Genomic DNA, 18,600 nt, shown 5'->3' on the forward strand with positions numbered 1-18,600 from the left:
TGGTTTTGATCACAGCGGGTAAGCCGTACTCTTAGACGATTGTTGACTGGATAGATCAATGTGGGTTTCCACACAGTGGAGGGTCTCTCTCTGTGGTTAAAGATTTGTGCAAACAGATTTCCTTTTAATGCATATTGCAGCAGGGCTCTATTTGTTGCAGTGCTAATTCCGTGCCTTATCAACTCCGGCTACACATTTTCTTGGTGCAAAACTGAATTGAAAGAATATGTTTTTTGCACTAGATTGTTTGCAGTACACAGTTGGCCATCCTTCCAAGGGCAATAAATTGCATACAATTCAATTGTGTAACGATAAAACCTATCACAGTCCTAAGGAAAATTTGGAATCCGGCATGATGCACAGCAGACATTTAAAATGCATGATGTAACTAATTATGCATGTGCTGTGAAGTAATGTACAAACTCATCTGCAACAGCTGCAGCCCTTTTGACACCCTAGAGAGAAGACCTGACTCATCCACACTTTGTCATCCCTCTATTTGGAGAAAATTCATAGTGTATGTCATGTTTAGATGGTCAGGCAATTCATATAAATATAAATGGCTCACATGCACTGTGAGTATGCTATCCATTTCCAGAGAGAGTGGGATGAGTCCAGTAGGCTCGCCACATCTGTGTAATCCATATCTGGCATGGGTGTGTTGGCTTTTATACATCATTGCTGTCTGCAGGCTATTTTACGCTTTTCTTTCTATTACCTCATAGCTAGTTTCAGGCCCATGCCATCGGCGGGTGCAGGGAATGTATCAGCCATAATAAACCTCCTGTGCTGCATTGTCTTTAGTAGAGCTCTCAGTATTCCTGTCCACTCCCCACCTTACATGAGACTGGGTGATCCGATCCCCACTGGTTACTTCTAGATCCATTGCTGACAATTGCCCTCCCTCCCCTGTTGTTCGATCCCCACTATCTTGTTTCTCTGCTACCTAACCTTGTTCTTCCCCCTATAATTGTAAAGCGCTCCATTGCTTCCCAAAGCTAGGTCCACGCTCAATCAACACCTGAATAACAATAATAATAGTAATAAAATAATAATAAGTCCCCTGTTCAAGCGTAGCGGATCAATTAGCTCAATGAGTGAAGTACGTGCTGCTAATATTTGTATTCATGCTGGATCTCCCAGATTTAAATCCAAGTATGGCCAACTCAGTGTTAGTCTTCCATCCTTGTGTATTCATTAAAATATAGCACCTTTGATTGGGTTAATAGTATTTATTTACGTTTAGGCAACATTTATATTTATAGAAACATGTTATTATATAAGGTAGAGTTGTGCGAACACCCAACTTTAGGGTATTGCAAGCTGTCACAAAATCTACAAAGTTTAGATATTAAAAGTAATTACAAATGGGCATTGGATTTGTGGAAAAGAGAATTGGCAAGTGTTGCCCGTTTGGCCAAGATAAACAGGCAATTTCTTAACTAAAGTGGCAAATATTTGTACTTTTGATCACCCCACCAAATCATGAGATTAATAGTTCTGAAACACCAATTTTCCTGCTCTCCCTCCTTCCCAAATGGTTGGGAACACCTGCAACTGGAGGTGGGTCGGAAAAAAGCTTGCTTAGGAAGATAGCTGCTGCTTCAACAACTTTATTAAAGTTATGGGACTCTTTTATGCATGTGCATCCCTCTGCGGGCCAGTCCCACCTTTCACCCCCAATGTCACCTACCGCCCTACCCAGTTCCTATGTTTTCCGCCTATTTGGTGGGTTGGGATTGCTGCGCTCTATGCTAACCCACATTTTTGGGGTGTTACTTGTTTTGCTGCCCACTCCCTTTTTCTATATGGAGTGGTGCGGTTTTTGATTTTTTTTCAGCGTGGTACTTCTGACACATGCTGTATACCACAGGATTCCATCAATGCAACCGTTGTAGGAAGCAGTTCATGGTGGCTGATCATCATCATGCCTGTGTCTGATGCCTGGGATATATCACCCAGTGAGTCCATGCATATTTTGCTGTGCAATTTACCCAAAGTCTCTGCAAAGTCATATTCTTTCCATGTTATAGCTTGGCCCCGTACCGAAGGAGACCGATGACTTTGTAAAGACCAGTAAGGATGTAAAAGGAAGACCATACCTGAAGATGTGGTACATGTTTCGGAAACGGCCCACGGTACCCAGCCAAAGACCACAACACCAGTTCCAGGGTCTTCACAGGACCATTTAGGGGGAAACCCCGGATTTCTACATTTGTCAGTACTTCTGGGTGGGAAACCGTTAGTAGCTCTTGGTCGGAAAACACGAGTACCTCCAGGTGGGAAAGGCTCCGAAAGGATCAACCTGTATCGGAAAATGTGTTCATTCCTGTCAAATCATTACGGTACCACGGAAAAGCCCATCTGCCTCTGACATCAACTAAACCAGCAAGATTAGCCTTTAAGAGGGAAAATGCTGTGGGGTCGAATTGGTACAGACTGGCTCCTCTGTAACTGCATCATTACTCAAATTGGTTACTGCAGAAAAAGCTTCAAAATCTTCACTACCGAAGAGAAGAGAAGAAAACCTCTGATAGGAGGCACAAAGGGTATTCTCGGTTAGTATTGGGCTTGGTATTGACTTCTCCAAAAAGGTATAAGAAAAATAAATGATCAAAGGAGAGATGCAAGGAAAAGGCATCAGCAATTAGGGTACAAGATGAACACATAGATCTTATTTCTGATTCTGAGAATTTGATCCATCTAAATTCTTTACAGTACCATGACAGGAACTGTTTGGCACACCTGTGAGGTGCAAGACCCTGTAGATTTTGCTCCAGTTTTCTTCAGACACACAGGAAATTCCGTCTGAACTGAATAAATCTACGCCACAATTGGTGTTAACAAATATTCAGGTACCGAGACCTCTGGTTTTTAACATGTATAACCCAACAAATAGTATACACCAGCCGGGTAAAGTAGATTCTTCTACATCGCCTACGAGGACCAAGAAAGATCAAAGGAACACTCTGAAATAACAAAGGACCTCACAGCTATGGTACTTGAGACCATGCTGTCTGAACCAGTCCTAGAGGTGTTATCTCAATTACTTAAAGACAAGATGGGGCGGTTCCACAATAGGTTGGTTCTACAGACTTACCACCACTACCTACACCAACATCTGTAAGTGCTGAGGTTGGAGAAGCTGCTCCTCCGAGCAAGAAGCAGAAAGTGTTGAGAGACACAGATACTGCTTCAGATGGTGAACAGCCTTCTCTTTCTCCTTCAACATTATTTCATGAGATTTTGGCTGTGCAGATTATGCCAAAGGACAAACTGGAAGCATCTGGAGTGTTGGGAAATTGCCTTCTCAGCAGGCAAGGTTTTACTGATGGAAACATCCGTGATGGAAGTAGCATTAAGTCATTGGGATAAACCCCACTCATACTCACATGTTTTTAAAGTACTGGACACCAAATATAAGGTCGCCCAGGGAAGAACCAATTGTTCTAATGGGGAATTTAGCGATGCAGTCATCTTTGATGTTTGCAGCCTTCGGATCGAAAGGCAAAGGGCCATCACCATCACCTTCTGCTGTGCTAGACAAGAATGCCAAAGCATGGTAGACACAGGGGAAAGAAGTCCTACGTGAATGCTTCACTAAAACGGAGGCAAATCAATGCGGCCACAGTACTTTCAGGCATTAACATTCTAAATTGGAAACATTTAGATTGGTTTTGGGAAATTTCTCCCACGAGAAATGACAGAAGCATTCAACTTCTGGGTCTCAGAAGGGAGAGAGGCTGCTATACAACAGTTACAAGTCATAGAAGATGTGATTGATACAACTGAAAAGGGCTATGATGGGGGCAGTCTGTATGCGTTAACATGCATGTCTGTCCGCTATTTCTTTACACCCTGACATTCAAGAGAAGATGTTAGGTTTACCCTTTGATGAGAAAACCTTCTGCAAAGCAATTGGAATGGCAGCTAAATCCTTGAGTTCTACTTCTAAAATGTAAGGTTGTTTAAAACGCAGACTATATTAATAGTAACAAGTCTCCACCTACGACAAAGCCTTGTTAATCGGCTTTGAAGAAAAGGAGATACAGACCACATCACCATCATAAGATACAAAGAAGTCTGTTTTAGCTCCATCCGGGGATGTACGTAGAATCTACTCTGATCTACATCAAGGAGCATACTTTTCTGGTAGCAGGAAGGATTGTACAATTCCTACAACAGTGGCAAAAACCTCACACTAGAGGATTGGGTACTGAACATCATTTGTCTGGTGTATTCCTTGGTGCTTCCTGCTACACCACTGTGTTCACTGACAAAGCTCAAAAAACCATCTGAAGAGCCTATCAGAGAGATTAAAAATCGTCTCTCTTGGGAGGCAATAGAATTGGTTCCAGAAAAAGAAATAGGTCTGGGATTCTACTCCCGGTATTTCATAATTCCCAAAAAGAATGGGGGAATAAGGGCAATCTTGGAAATTTCACTTCTGAACCAATTTCTCCTAGCGGAGAGATTTCACATGGTAACAGTACCTCAGATTCTAGCGGCACTCCAACACAACGACTGAATGACGTCTCTAGATCTTCAGGATGCATATTTTCACATACCCCATTGAAGGATCACCGTCAGTACCTGAGGTTTATTATAGTAAAGGTACATAACCAATACAGTCTTCCATTGGGACTTCATTGGGCTCCCACAGTCTTCACCAAGGTTTTGGGTGCAGTGGCAGCCCACCTGTGGTTAACATCCCTAACCATACTTAGACAGTTGGCTGATAAAAGGCTCAATCTTCCTAAGAGGTGTTGCAGAAGGTGCAGTAGACATGCGACGCACTGTTTGAGCTTGCATTCTAAATAAATCTGGCCAAATCAAAATGTATCCCATGCTAGAGGATTCAGTTTATAGGAGTACTGATGGATACTACTTAAAGGAAAGCCTTCCCTCCTTTAGACAGGGTTTTGTCTATTCAGCAATTAATCTCCATTTTCATGGCTCGTGGGGCACTGTTGGCCTGATGGTACCAAAGACTCTTAGGTCTGATGGCAGACAATCTGAGCAGAATAGAGTTCACGGCACACAAATGGTAGCTAAAGACATCTGTTGCAAAAATGCTATTCCAGAAGTGGGGTCACCCAGCGGTGGACCTGTTTGCAACCCAGTACAATGCCCTCTGCCCCAAATTTGCATCAAAGGAGGGACAGGGACATCACTCTTTGGGAGACCCTCTTCAGCTGGACTGGTCGAACAAAGATGTTGTAGGCGTTTACTCCACTTCCCCTGATACACAAGATGTTGATGAGGTTCAAACAACTCAGAATTCTAGAATTATCCTAAGAGTCCCAATTTGGCTATAGCAGATTTGGTTTGTGGATCTGCTAGATTTATCAAGGTCAGCAAATGTAGATCTTCTGACTCAGCAGAAGGGGCAGTTGCTTCACCCCTCCCCTCAATTACTGAACGTGAAGGCTTGGTTCCTGAAGAACTGACCTTCGCTTAATTACACGTATCTGAAGAGAATCTAAAAATTATGTCAGCTTCCAGAAAGGCATCCACAATGAACTAATATCAAAGCAAATGTTTGCAGTTTTGCCATTGGGCTCCGGGTCACAGTTTAAACAATTGAAAGTATCTGTTGACAATGTGATGTCCTTTATGCCATGTTTGGCATCAACAGGAGTGAAAGTTGACACTTGTTAACATTATTTGTCAGCAAAAAGTGCCTATACGAAAGGAGAAGAGACCTCTTTTGTGTTATGAAACGAGGCAATTAGAAGGTATTTTGAAGGCCTTCTCCGATTGCATCCACCTATCGCGATCCTCCACCTCAGTGGGATCTAAATTCAGTTCTGTCAGCATTAATACACAAACCATGTGTGACCATGGCCTCTTGTGATATTGTCCTACTGATGCGGAAGACGGCTTTTTTGTGCCCACTACTGCAGCGTGAAGAGTAGGAGAGCTTCAGTCTCTTCCATCAAAGGAACCTTATCTCATTTTTCAAAGAAATTATATGGCCCTTTGTATGGTATCCCGCTTCTTACCGAAGGTGCTATGGGAATTTCTTCTGAACCAAGAGACTGTCCTTCCAATTTTCCATCCCACACCACATTCTTCATCTGCCGAGGAGGTCATACATAATCTGGAAATGTCAAGGGCTCTCAAATGTTATTTAGAAAGGACCAAACCGTTCAGAAAAACAGATAAACTTTTTGTCATGTATGGTGGTCTTTTACTTGTTAATAAGGCAGCAAAAGCTTCAATTGCCAGTCGGGCCGCCATGTGCATTGCAGAGGCTTACAACGTGAGGGGGCTTTTGGCTCTGCAGAGACTTGGGGCTAATTCCACAAGAGCCAAGGCAGCATTAGTATCCTTTATTTGGCACGCCCCTATTACGGCAGTGCGGCTACTGGGCTACACCTCTTGCATTCTGCAAGCATTACACTCCATTTGCATCTTGAAGGAAAGATGCTGCCCTTGACCAGTAGGTGCTTCGCAGTGTATTTGCTTGAATCTCATATATGCTGTCCCCTCCTCCCTTACTATGATTGAGACTTTTTAGTCTGGTGCAAACCAGTTGGGAAGGAGGGAGAGGAGAACGACAGAGAAATGAAAACATTACTTACATGGTGATTCAGGTTCTCCTAGTCCTTGCTCTCCCTCCTTCACATCACCCACCCAGTCAGTAAAAGCATATGCTTGATTACAACCATCAGTAGGTGAAGAGAGAAAAAACTGGGCGTGGTGATTGGTGATGTGGGGGTGAATGGTGGGACTGGCACGCGTAGGGACGCACGCATGTAAAAGAGACCCATATATTTTTTTTAAAGTTCTTAACGGGGCAGCTATCATTTGAAGCCACTTTCTTTTTTTACCCGCCTGCGGATGCGGCCATCCCCAACCAGTTGTGAAGGAGGGAGAGCAAGGACTAAGAGAATCTGAATCAACATGAAGGTAATCTTTCAGATTCGTTTCACTGCTCCCAACATCAACACCATCACAGTCATTTTATTGTAATGTTTAATCTGTTAATCTGGCAGTGATACATTATCATCAGATTCTGTCACCAGCAGTCCTTTACTATCTACCTGGTTTCAAACACGCTGTCTGACACTGCTGTGTTCAGAAACTGAATCTACACTACACTTTCAAAATGAGACCGTGAACCTGCATTATCAATGCCAGACAGTCTAACTGCAGTTAATAAAGAGAAGGACACTACCATATGCATGCATCGACAAGCCAACAGTCCTGTCTTTTATATACTGAACATTATGTTTATGTTAAAGCTGGTAGCATGACTTAAAATGGAGCCTGAATGCTATGTTAATGGTACACCTTCTATGGTATGTTTGTGGTCATTATTGATTACTATTGTCTTAAATTAAATTATTTGGTATGTTTTTTCACAGAATAGTTGTTTACATAGATTTTATGTTGTATTTAAGATATGTCTTTTATATTGTGTGCCTAATGACAAATTTGTCGAATAAAAGTAAATTGAATGAAAATTGTATTTCTGCTGAACATGTAGGTACGTTTAATGGCGTATGAGAGGAAAAGTAGGTAGTTCACTTGTTGGACAAGTGTTTGGCGATTAGGGTTTGTGCACCTGGTTAGTCCTGATAAATGTCAATGGTTTCACTTTGTGTACCAGAATTTAGCTGGTTTGTATGCGTTTGCAACTTAAATAGGTTTGTCCAGGAAAATTCAATATGATTAAGTGTGAAAGTTGGAAGATAGTGGGCCCCATTACGAGTTGGGTGATATTCCGGTGGTTAATCTGTCGGAATACCGGTCAACTGAATTACCGTTACTGCCACTTGGTCCGGTGGCATTACTGCCAGATTTTAAGTGGCGGTGGTGGTGTAAATTACCATTTTTATGAGTCCATACGACTCTATGGGGCTTTTTTGATGGAATTACTGCAGACGCAATTCTGCTGCGGTAATTCCACTGATTCTGCCGAATTCTTTTCCACACTTCAGGGCCATACTTGTAGTATGACGGAGCGGGAAATTTGGCGGTAATTCCGTTACCGCCAACTCTTTCCTGATCAGCTATACTTGTAATGAGATCCAGTGATTTGACCAAGACCATACATATTGACTAAGTGGGGAAACTAACAACGTGGCCTGTGCCATGTATTCCAGAGGGCATTTTGCATGCAGTCAAGTGCAAAACATTCTCTTCAGAATACATGGAGAGCGAAAGAGCGCCTGACGGGATGGGCCAGCAGAGGAGGAGGAGGTGGCTGCAAGCTCTTATTGCCAACTGTCCATCTGGTATTACGGCCTTCTACAATTTTTGGATTTAAGGGAACAGAGGTATTTTGAGAGAATGATTTGCCCTGTATCACAGTATATGGCCAACTGGAGAAGCCAGGAGACGATTTTCAATAATGAAATGTCCACCATAATTCCATTTTGTATATGATTATGATTTCCTTCTTTTATAATATGAATGTGCTCCTGGGCTTTAGAACAGGCTAAGTTAAGCTGGTCATGACTTCCCACGTCCACTTAATTTCAAGGGTTTTGTTCAGATAAATCTGGTCAACTTCACTAAACTTTAACTAACATTTTTCAGTGAATATATACAAAGATATATAATCTGCATTTAACAGATTACGTAAAGAACAGACTAATGTATGGGTTAGGATTTTGTGTCTTCGCCAGCCTGCTGAAACCTCACATACACTATCATATAAATCTACTCATCCCTCCAGTTGTACTCAAATTGAGCCACTGCCATGAATGACTTGTCTCAAATCAGAGCAGATTTCAAGTAGGCAAAACCTGTTAAACTTGAGGGTCCAAATTCTTCGTCAGAAGATCTTTTACAACAATGCTTTAGAGTCAACTGCCCACTATGAATCCTTTTGAGCTAGAACTGATTTGGGAGGTTGTAAAGGGACATACAATTAGAAAAAAGACACTTTTTGAAAAGATTATTTCCCCACTTCACCTGAAACCATAGTGTCCACTTACTCTAGAGGCCTAGAAACCTGCCTCACAGGCCTGGGACTTAAATTAACAAGACAGTGATCACTGGATTGTGTAAAGCCCTTTGTACCATGTGCTTTTATTAAAGCATTTCCAACTGAAACACTCCAACAGAGTTGATGCTGAACCAGGGCAACCTATAGTATAGTTGTTATTTTCTACTTAATGTTATACAGCTTGTTCCTACCATGACTTTGAGACTGAAAGGCCTTATGAGGTCCTACAATAAGTATCTATGTCAATGACTGGTCAGGAGTACTCACCAATATGGTGATATGTAGAACACCCTCTGTGGAATTCTAGCTCTTGCTTATCACCCTATTTTACACTGTTTACTCTTCCTCTTCCAACAGTTTGCAACTGGGACATGAGTTCTAACTTTGAGTTATTTATGATTTTGAAGAAAAAGTATGGAAAGAGTGGATGGTATTTATGAGACAACCACGCATCAAATGATACAGCAATGCACAAAGATTACTGGTGAAACGCCACTAGATAGGAACTGATGACGGAATGTTCGTATGATGCAGAATTGGTTAGAACCTTTGGCTCTCCAGATGTTTTGGACTACGACTGGCATCCACCCAAGCCATGATAGTCAATGGTGAGGGATCATGGGAGTCATCTGGAGAGCCGCAGGTCCTAGACTCCTAGGCTAGACGCCGGCAATTCATTGCGATAAGCATCGGCCCAATATGTGACTGGTGTGGGGAGTTTGGTGGAGTCCCCCAAGTTTCCCTATATGGTTCAATGCTTTTTAAAGTTACCTTACAAGCTTTTGAGATGGAAGTGAGGAGCATCTGTTCACTTGGGTGATTATACAAAGCTGATCGAACAGTTAAAGCAGGACGCAGTCATATTGTGAAGAGATGTAAAACATGTTGGGAAATAGGTGGACCAATGAAAACGGAAGGTCTTAGACATATATATGTATATGTGCACGGGTAAGCTAGTGCACATTAAGCCGTCAAGATAGCGTGTGTGGCCAGTGCTCACTCTAATGATTTGTGTGAAACCTGCAGTCACTGATGCAAAGGTTGCCTTGGTGGGCTCCGCCCATCACTCTTCCGAGGCCGATAAAATGACTTTCATTAATTTGGGTAATAATATCACCTTTTATTAAAGCACTTAGAAGCAGGAGGACTCCAACATGAAGCACTGTCTAGAAATCGAATGTTGTTATCGGTCCATCATAATGTCCTTTCTCCTGCTCAGGGCGCGATCCTGGGAGCCACAATGGTCCCTAATTGACAGTTTAGCGCAGGATTCTCCTAAGCAATGTTCAAAGGTCAGGGATCTGCAATTGGTGGATCTCCAGATGTTTTGGACTATGTCTCCCATGATCCCTCTAAATTGACTATTCTGGTTTTGGCTGATGGTAGTTCTAGTCCATCACATCCGGAGAGCCAAGTGTTGCAGATGGTTACACGTGATTATAACAAATTATATTACAGAAAATGCTATGATAGCAAAACTTTTATAACGAAAAATATCAATGTTTTATTTATTTTGGGGGGAATCCCCTAAGCCCCCATTTCCCAACCCCCTCCCCACCTGTTTTACCCCCTTACCCCAAACCCATATACATTTTAAACTAAAATTCGATATTTTTTCATCATTATTGTCTCTTTATTAAAGTTATTCTGTGTTTTATATTCGTTATAATCATTGCATCCCATTGCGGACTCCTCCCGTAGGAGGCCCTTCCCCAGGAGTAAGCCTATAGGAGTGACTTTGTCTGGGTAAATACAGCGACTAGAAGCAGTCTGGGGGAAATGGGAAGGGAACCATAACATGAGCAAACTTGACAATAGCAATCAAGAGTAAATCCACATCAGTAAGACTGGACCAGTGGCGAGTGAGAGGTCCAGGGTGGGCTTAGAAGCAGTAACTAGAGGATGCTCCACACCAAAACCAAGGACCCGGGGACGTCCAGGAGAGGAGAGTCCACACATGGGCAGCCATTGGGCCGGGAGTATTGAGCTCAGATGACCACTCCACATGACCAACTTTGAGACACCTTGCAACACTACTAACGATGTCATTCATATAAAGTGCTGTAATTATGGAGAGACACAAACATGTATATTGTCATTTTTCATCGCTATAAAGATCATGCTACTTCCTAATTCGTGGGGCTGTCGTGATATGATGCTGAGATCTTTCATGCGTTGACGCAACAGCTTTCGATGTCCACTAACCCATGGGCCTTCCTTCCTTTCAGGAGTGGTTCACTGTTCTGGAGCACTACCACCGGACTAACTGCACGGTCACAGACCTCATCATGGGCAACTCCTACTTCTTCCGAGTCTTTGCAGAAAACGCATGCGGCCTCAGCGAGAAACCCGTGGTAACGAAGGATTGCGCGTTCATCAAGAAAACAGGTGCGTGGGCCAAATATGCTACAACTAATGAGGATATCAAGACACACACAAACATGGTTCCCTAGCACTACATTTCGTTTGATTATTGCCTTTTCTGAAATGTATTTGAACATACGACCAAGGGAATCGAGGCCCTACCCTGTTTTGTATCAAGAAGGATGTCTCCTTTTGTGTTCTGCTGGGATTTCAGTACACATTATTCATCATTCTAACACCACCTTTCACATTATGAAAGTCAGCACTGTCATATATGTCCTTGTATTCTAGCATTTAGTTGGTTAGTAAGATAGCTCAATGAGTTAAGCGCTCACGTCAGAGATCTTTTTGATCTTCAGTCGCAGGTTCATATCCCAGCAGGGTAGATGCAACCTTTCATCATTCCAAGTATAATAAACTGAGTATTGTTATACTGAGTGATAGATAATAACGTCTATTGGCACAAAGAGATTATTATTGACCTCCTCTCAGCCAATCAGAATGTTTAGAGTGCAGTCAATAAGTATTGGAGTGAACTGTATTGTGAACATTCTGACTTTAAACAGGGAATCTAAAATGCGATTTACAGTCAAGGTAACTTTCAACAAGACACTTCCTCTCTAGGAGGACCTTTCTTTTTTGTGTCATCATTTTTAACACAAACCAGAAAGCTAAAACCTGAGAAAATGCTTTCACTTTCTTATAAAAAGACAGTTTTCTTTTATAGGACACCTAATGCCTGCTCATCCTAAACCCGCTCCAGTATAAACAAGGTTGCAACTTAAATGTTTAAAATACTACAAAATAAAGACACAATTAATTTACTACCTCAGTTTGCCTATTTACTTTCCTCACTATTAAACCAACGTTTTTACGTCACCATGAATACAACGACCATTATGTGCTAGTAATCTTATAGGCTGGAAGAGTCATTATCGCTTGGGATAATGATCCTTCACCCTTGGTGGCTGGTCATTAACCCACGATAATGACCCTTCCCTCTGTCTATGAGGCTATCTGAATAAATGCCCATCAGCCATTTTACAAGCACCTCTGAGATTCCAAAATTGTTAGTGATATTTAACACACCTCCATTGGAAGCCTTTCGTTTCCCGCCGAGTTGTTCCAGATTTTTCTTGCTTTCAAAAATACAACTTGAACTCATAAGCATTGATCATTGATAACGTTTCTGAATCTGAGATGGCTGAAGATCTACACTCAGAATGAACCATCTTTAGTATCATTGCTCTGTAAGCCCGGTTTCCTTGAGGATAAGGGTCTGCAACCATTGGATCTCCGGATGTTTGAGACCTCAGCTCCCATTATCACTTGCCAGCATAGGGAACAGAGAGGGAGCCATAGGTTGCCGATCCCTGCTTTAGGAAATGAATCATCTTGATGCTGCAAAAGAAGCCTCATTTATTCATGATTTCATTGTGTTGCTGCTCTTTTGAGATGTTTACAGTCACCGCTTAAAACAATATTTTACAATTACATTATGGCTTAGTTTATCTGTTTCTTTAATGGGTCTTTGATCTTCTGTTACTGGCATCGTGGTGAGATTGCATTAGCAGTAGGACAGTAGAGTAGGCCACATAGATCTAAATTACCCACAAAACAGGTGAATGGGACATCAGTGATGTCAGTGTGCCCCTGAAGACACCGCCTTCCGATTGCCCGCTTAGAGTCATGCAGATCTGTTAGAGGGTTTGAGAGAAAGTCTAGAGCGGGGACCTTTAACGAACGCACGGTTCTCCAAATGTTTTGGACTCCGACTGCCATGATCCACCATGGACCGTGCTGGTTAGGGCTGATGGGAGTTGTACGTTCCCACCTATGGAGAGCCAGAAGGTTGCAGACCACCCCTGCGTGAGAATGAAGAGCCAACTACTCCAGTTGAATGCTAATGCCGATTGTTTGATGTGGAAAAGCTGGACACGTTATGGGTGACACCAACATGCACGTTAGTGGCAAATACAGATTCCAAGCAGGTGGCCTTATCACGAAGGCTCTTCTGGGGTGGGCCCAAGTCTTGGAAGTAGTGAAAAAGGTATCTCAAGTCATGTCATGGGCGAAATGATCAGACATCCGTGGCATTAAGCTCACAACATAAACCTTTTGGTACTTGTAGTCCTACTTTTAGGATGGGTTTCGGAGCAAACATGGCATATGCTAAAAATGGCAGGACTTACAGAAGGATCAGGCAGGTTTTGCCGCAGCAGAATTGGCAGAGGGAGAATTTGTTGAACATTTTTGGATGAATTTCAACGCACATGTATGTGGGGGGGGTTTGGGTAATAAAAAGGTGGGGTGAGGAAAGGAGGTTGAGGGGGGTGTACCCCCAACCCTCAGCTTACATTTGCATTGAAATGTCCCAAACAAAAAACACCAATTGTTTTCGGGGAAATCACATAGCCCCCTTACAGATCCCAACTTTAGAGATCGCATTCCGCATATTAATAAGAAGCAAGCTTGTGAAGAAGTGGCCTGGTTTTCTTTGGCCTGGGACCTAGAAATCGGCTCAGCCCTTCACCAGCAAAGAGGCCAGATCCCCCTGCACTTAACCCACGCCCCCCTGGTGCTCGCTTCTCTGCAATGGTGGGATTGATTTCCACGCTTCATGTATTTCTGATCATGCCCGTCGAAGTAGGCAGGGGTGTTTGGGAGTTAAGGACTGTGAGCCTGGCAGAGACTCAGTAGAGGGCAGTACACAGGAGGCGCACCCAGGATGCAGGGGTAGCGTGATGGGCCAGGAGAACGGCGGAGGGATGGAGCCCTGGATGGGGGGACAGTAGGGTGAATCGGCGGGAACAGCAATGGGCAAGATCTTCTTTAAAGAGTAGGGTCCTGAGGTCCTTCCTGAGGGCCACGCTGGATGGGTCCCGCTTTATTTATGCATCAGCAACTTGTTCCAGAGGCAGGGTGCATTACAGGAAAAGGCCTGTCTCCTGTATATTGCACTCTACACATGTGAAAATGAAGGAAACAAGTATTGATGTTAGGTGGGAATAGTGGGTGGTGGCTTGCCTACATTGCCAGCTTTGGCGGTATTTCAAAATTCCACAATCACCAGTGACTTTGAATGTTGCACACTGACGGTTCCAAACAGCCCCATGTGAATGAGTACACACATGTACGCAGATCAGCGGAGACATATGTGCATGCAACCTGTAGGCATAGGTTGCAATTCTGGCAGGATCGCCTCTGCCTTTCATCCTAATGCAGACGATAAAAGGAGTAACATATGTTATTTGCAATGCCAGAAAGCTAATTGCAGGCAGAGTGGCCCACCGTGGCGCCTCTATTCCAAGGGTTTGCAACCTCTGAATATCCAGATGTCCTGCGATGCACTGGGAAAGGCAGGGAGGTGCCTAGTTGGGTCTTTGAGCTCAGGTTGGGAGAACCGAATTCCAAAAATACAGGGCCTTTTCCATGGTTCTCTCCAAATTCACCCACCCCACGCTTGCCATGCTGACTACCCCCTGAGGAGTGGGTTGCATACATATACTTGTGCTGTAAGTCAATTTGGCATTCTCACTGTCTCTATAGAACAGGAGGTAGTGCAGTTGGGCTTCCGGGTAGAACTCTTGTCATATTGAATAATGCATTATTTACTTACATGACTCTGGCATATATACAGCAGTCCGGTTAGGTTGGCTTGAAGAACATGTAGCCGCAGCCTTCACCTGCCCTCCCAGTACATAAACGGTCTCCGTTCCTTTTCCGCTCAATGGTTGGGGCAAGCGCTGAAAAAATAGTTATGCACTGTGCATAACATGCGGCCGAAATGCCACGCTGCCATTTTACAGACAGTTGAATAAAAAAGAAATTCTTCAGGGACTGGGCACTATTACGAGTTTGGCAGGGCGGTAAAAAATATGGAGGTAAATTGGTGATAACAGATTTACCGTGACTTTGTCGCACAGACGGATTCTGAATTTGGGTGTGAGGTGGAGGAAAACCATCCAGCCTTTTGCTGGAGGTTTCTGCTCCCTCCCAAAGACTTGAGTATTTACCACAGTGGAAGTACCAAACATCATAAATGCCCGAGGGCTTATTGCACCCCTACACGTGTGATCATAAATAAATAAATAAATGTCCCCACTCCGCCATGAACTCCAGAAATGAGAGTGAACACTGCCATGCCACCACTTGCAAGGTGGGGTATGTGCCCTGGAAACGGAAGACACTTTGGTGATATTCAGACTCTGTGGTGAGGATCATTGTCCCTTAATTCAAGAAATATGTCGGCTGTGAAATCTTGTGGGGAACACTTTTTCATAGTTAGCCGATGTTTATTTATTTTTTTTATTTGGTTTAGTTGAAAATTCAACTTTACAAATATATATAAAAATCATCATTAGTACAATACAATCGATCTTTTCACATCCTTTACATATATACAACATAATGAACAAGCATAGATCTCAATAGAGAGTTTAAAAGTGAAGTGTACTCAAAAACGTGTCTACCTGCAAAAAGCTACCGCTGACCACTCTATTGCCCCCTCGCACTCTGATGGATGTATTGTTCACTTTAACGCTCGGCCCCTCTGCCCTCTACTCCCACTATCCCCTCTCCAATGAGAATAAGGACATCCAAGAAGGACTCTTGCCCCTTACCTTGATGATGCGAGGACCGCCCTCATTTCTCTCTCCTCTATTCAAATGTCTTCCATTGGCCGTGCTTTCTCCGACTTTCACCTTGCACTTATGACACCCTTTGACCAACACTATCCTGCACACATGTCATGTGTCACTATCCTGCACACACATCCACACCTCCCCCTCCCTGTCCTCTGCCCTGGAACAGTTCTGAGATCCACACCCTCAAAACAAACATGCACTGTGACTCACGAGGCTTGAGCAATTCACGGACCCCCACCATACGTCTAGCCCACAAGAATACCTCACTGTCCTAACCGCTGCACTTCTCTCTGCCAAATGCTCCTACTTTACAAACCTTATCTCCTCCCTTCTCCATGACCAACACAAACTTGTATCCACCCTCCAAGCTTTGCTTACACCTCCCGAGCCAAAAGCCTTTGCCCACTCTCTCTCTCTCTCTGCTAATGACTTTGCTCTCTGTGTAGAATCTATACAATGTATGACTCTCACAGCCCTCCTCTCTCTCCTTCCCCTTAACCCCTTCTGCCCGCCACCTGTCCCCCTTAGCCCTTCTACTATTGACTAGCGTTTACTTTTTTGCAGTATGCCACTTTCGTTTGCGGCACTAGTCCACCTATTTACTATTTACCATTTAGAAGTCATCTGTTTTGTTTTCTCCCTCCCTCCTCTATGCCACGCTTCACTCAAGACCTCATACAGTGGCTCACCACTTGCCATCTTTGTGCCATTGTATGGCACCCTTCGGGGGAAGGGCCCTGCCCTCTGTGAATGTCCTTTTGTCAGTTATTTCTGAGTGAAATTGACATTTCTTTTCTTCAAATAAATACAAAACAAATACAAAAAGAAAAATACAGTCCGTTGCCTATGGAGTCAAGGCCATCAACAACATACTAGTCCATACACTGCACAAATACATTATGCATACAAAAAATACAGTGTGGGGCCCCAAGAACACATAGCCATACAAAATAAACAGAAAATCGAAGGGAAGTTGCTCACCATTATGTCATATTTTACTAATCAAAAAGGTACATGTCAAGTATGAAGGATGCTTCAAATCTCAATAAAACATGTTACTGCCACCCTGCAGGTGACATCTAATTAAGAGTAACAAACAACCAGAAGATGAACATAACAACGTACAAAATTAATATAACACGCCACAAGCAAACAGATAAGGCAAAGGATACAGACACTTTGCTCAACATGCCATAGCAGATGTATTGTTAAGCATAGCATTACATGGAATGGCATACACATGGCATAGCATAACATGACGTTGCATAACAAAGCACACTATGGAATGGGATAACGTTACATCACAAAGCACAACTTAGCATAATGCAGCATTATATATCCCAACATTAAAATGCCAACATAACATAGTTAGCAAATAATTATTATTGGAAAAATTGCCTAACGTCCAATAAGGGAATGTTTTGTGTTGTACTATAAAGTAATGTAGGAGAAAATAGCACAAAGTGCCCAACATACCATAGGATAACATTGCCAGTGTACCATAACATGGCAAACATAATAACTTGTTATTTATATAGCACCTTTACCCAAAGCAATTTACATAGACATTTTTTTATGCACAATTATTATTGCACAATCGAAATTGGTACTCATTTTATCACCGTTGGAAGAATAAACGGCCTAGTTTCTGGGACTCGAACCTGTGACCTGCAGTCACAGACAGATTCTGCAGCGAGCACTCAACCTGCTGAGCTATCTCAACGGCGTGGCTGAGCATTGCAGACCATAGCATCATTCTAAGAGTACAGATAAGCATGCTTAACGTTGAGAATCATATACAGCTAACAAAACAAAGGTAAGGTTTCCAGCGGCAAACTTATGATTTTTTGATCTCGGAGGGTACACGCGTCAAAGACAACCGTGTCTCCAGTAGCTTTTTTAGCTTGTATTCTCTTCTCAAAGAAATTCGATTTTTTATATTAAACTAATTTCCTTATGTTTATGCACATTGTGCATATGAGACTCATTTTGGTGCTTGGTGAAAGGGTGCTTCATTGGATCACAAATATCCCCCATATTGTCCAAACAGACTCCATACCCACCCCCACAGGTTAGTACAACAGTCATAGTGGTTCCCGCCGGCCCACTATGTGACATAGGTGAAGGGCAATAATATGATTGCCTTAGTCTTACGCCGTTTTGTATTACTGTTTTTTCTCGTATGCATGGTTACTATATTTTGATTTTCTCCACGTTTTCAGCGTCTGTGCTAATTCCCTTTAACCGTAGAGACCTTCAGTTCTTTTCCTAGAATCTGGGAACCTTTTGATTTGTAATCTCCTGAGTAAGTGGTACTTTTTGCTACTCACTCATCTGTTTTTCTCTGACTTGGATTTTTAACTGTTTAATGGAATCTGGTAAACTCCATAGGCATCCATTTCTTGCTTAGTGGCACAAGCCCCCTCTGTGCAGTGCCAATGAGAAGTCCCTTGGACTTTCCTTAATGTTTAAATACATTTGCTTGTGTGAACTACATTTCCCAAGAATAGTGAGATCGTTTTTCATCTTACCTAGCTTTTCCTTTTGTGGGTCCAGCACACACCACCCTATGTGGAGTGCGGGGGATTGGGGAGTTTACATGGTAACTCCTTATCCCACTTTTTATGT

At 42.9% G+C, this 18,600-nt stretch overlaps 1 protein-coding gene across 1 annotated transcript in view; it reads left to right on the forward strand.

Moving 5' to 3' along the window:
• MYBPH (myosin binding protein H) overlaps positions 1–18,600 on the forward strand; it is a 223,562-nt gene that overhangs the window by 172,566 nt on the left and 32,396 nt on the right. The window contains exon 7 of the mRNA XM_069633675.1: positions 11,191–11,350. Coding sequence (XP_069489776.1) covers positions 11,191–11,350 — 160 coding nt within the window. The remainder of the gene's footprint in view (positions 1–11,190; positions 11,351–18,600) is intronic.

Source organism: Ambystoma mexicanum, chromosome 13 (assembly GCF_040938575.1).
Source record: "Ambystoma mexicanum isolate Mex_15411 chromosome 13, UKY_AmexF1_1, whole genome shotgun sequence".
Classification (NCBI taxonomy): Eukaryota; Metazoa; Chordata; class Amphibia; order Caudata; family Ambystomatidae; genus Ambystoma; species Ambystoma mexicanum.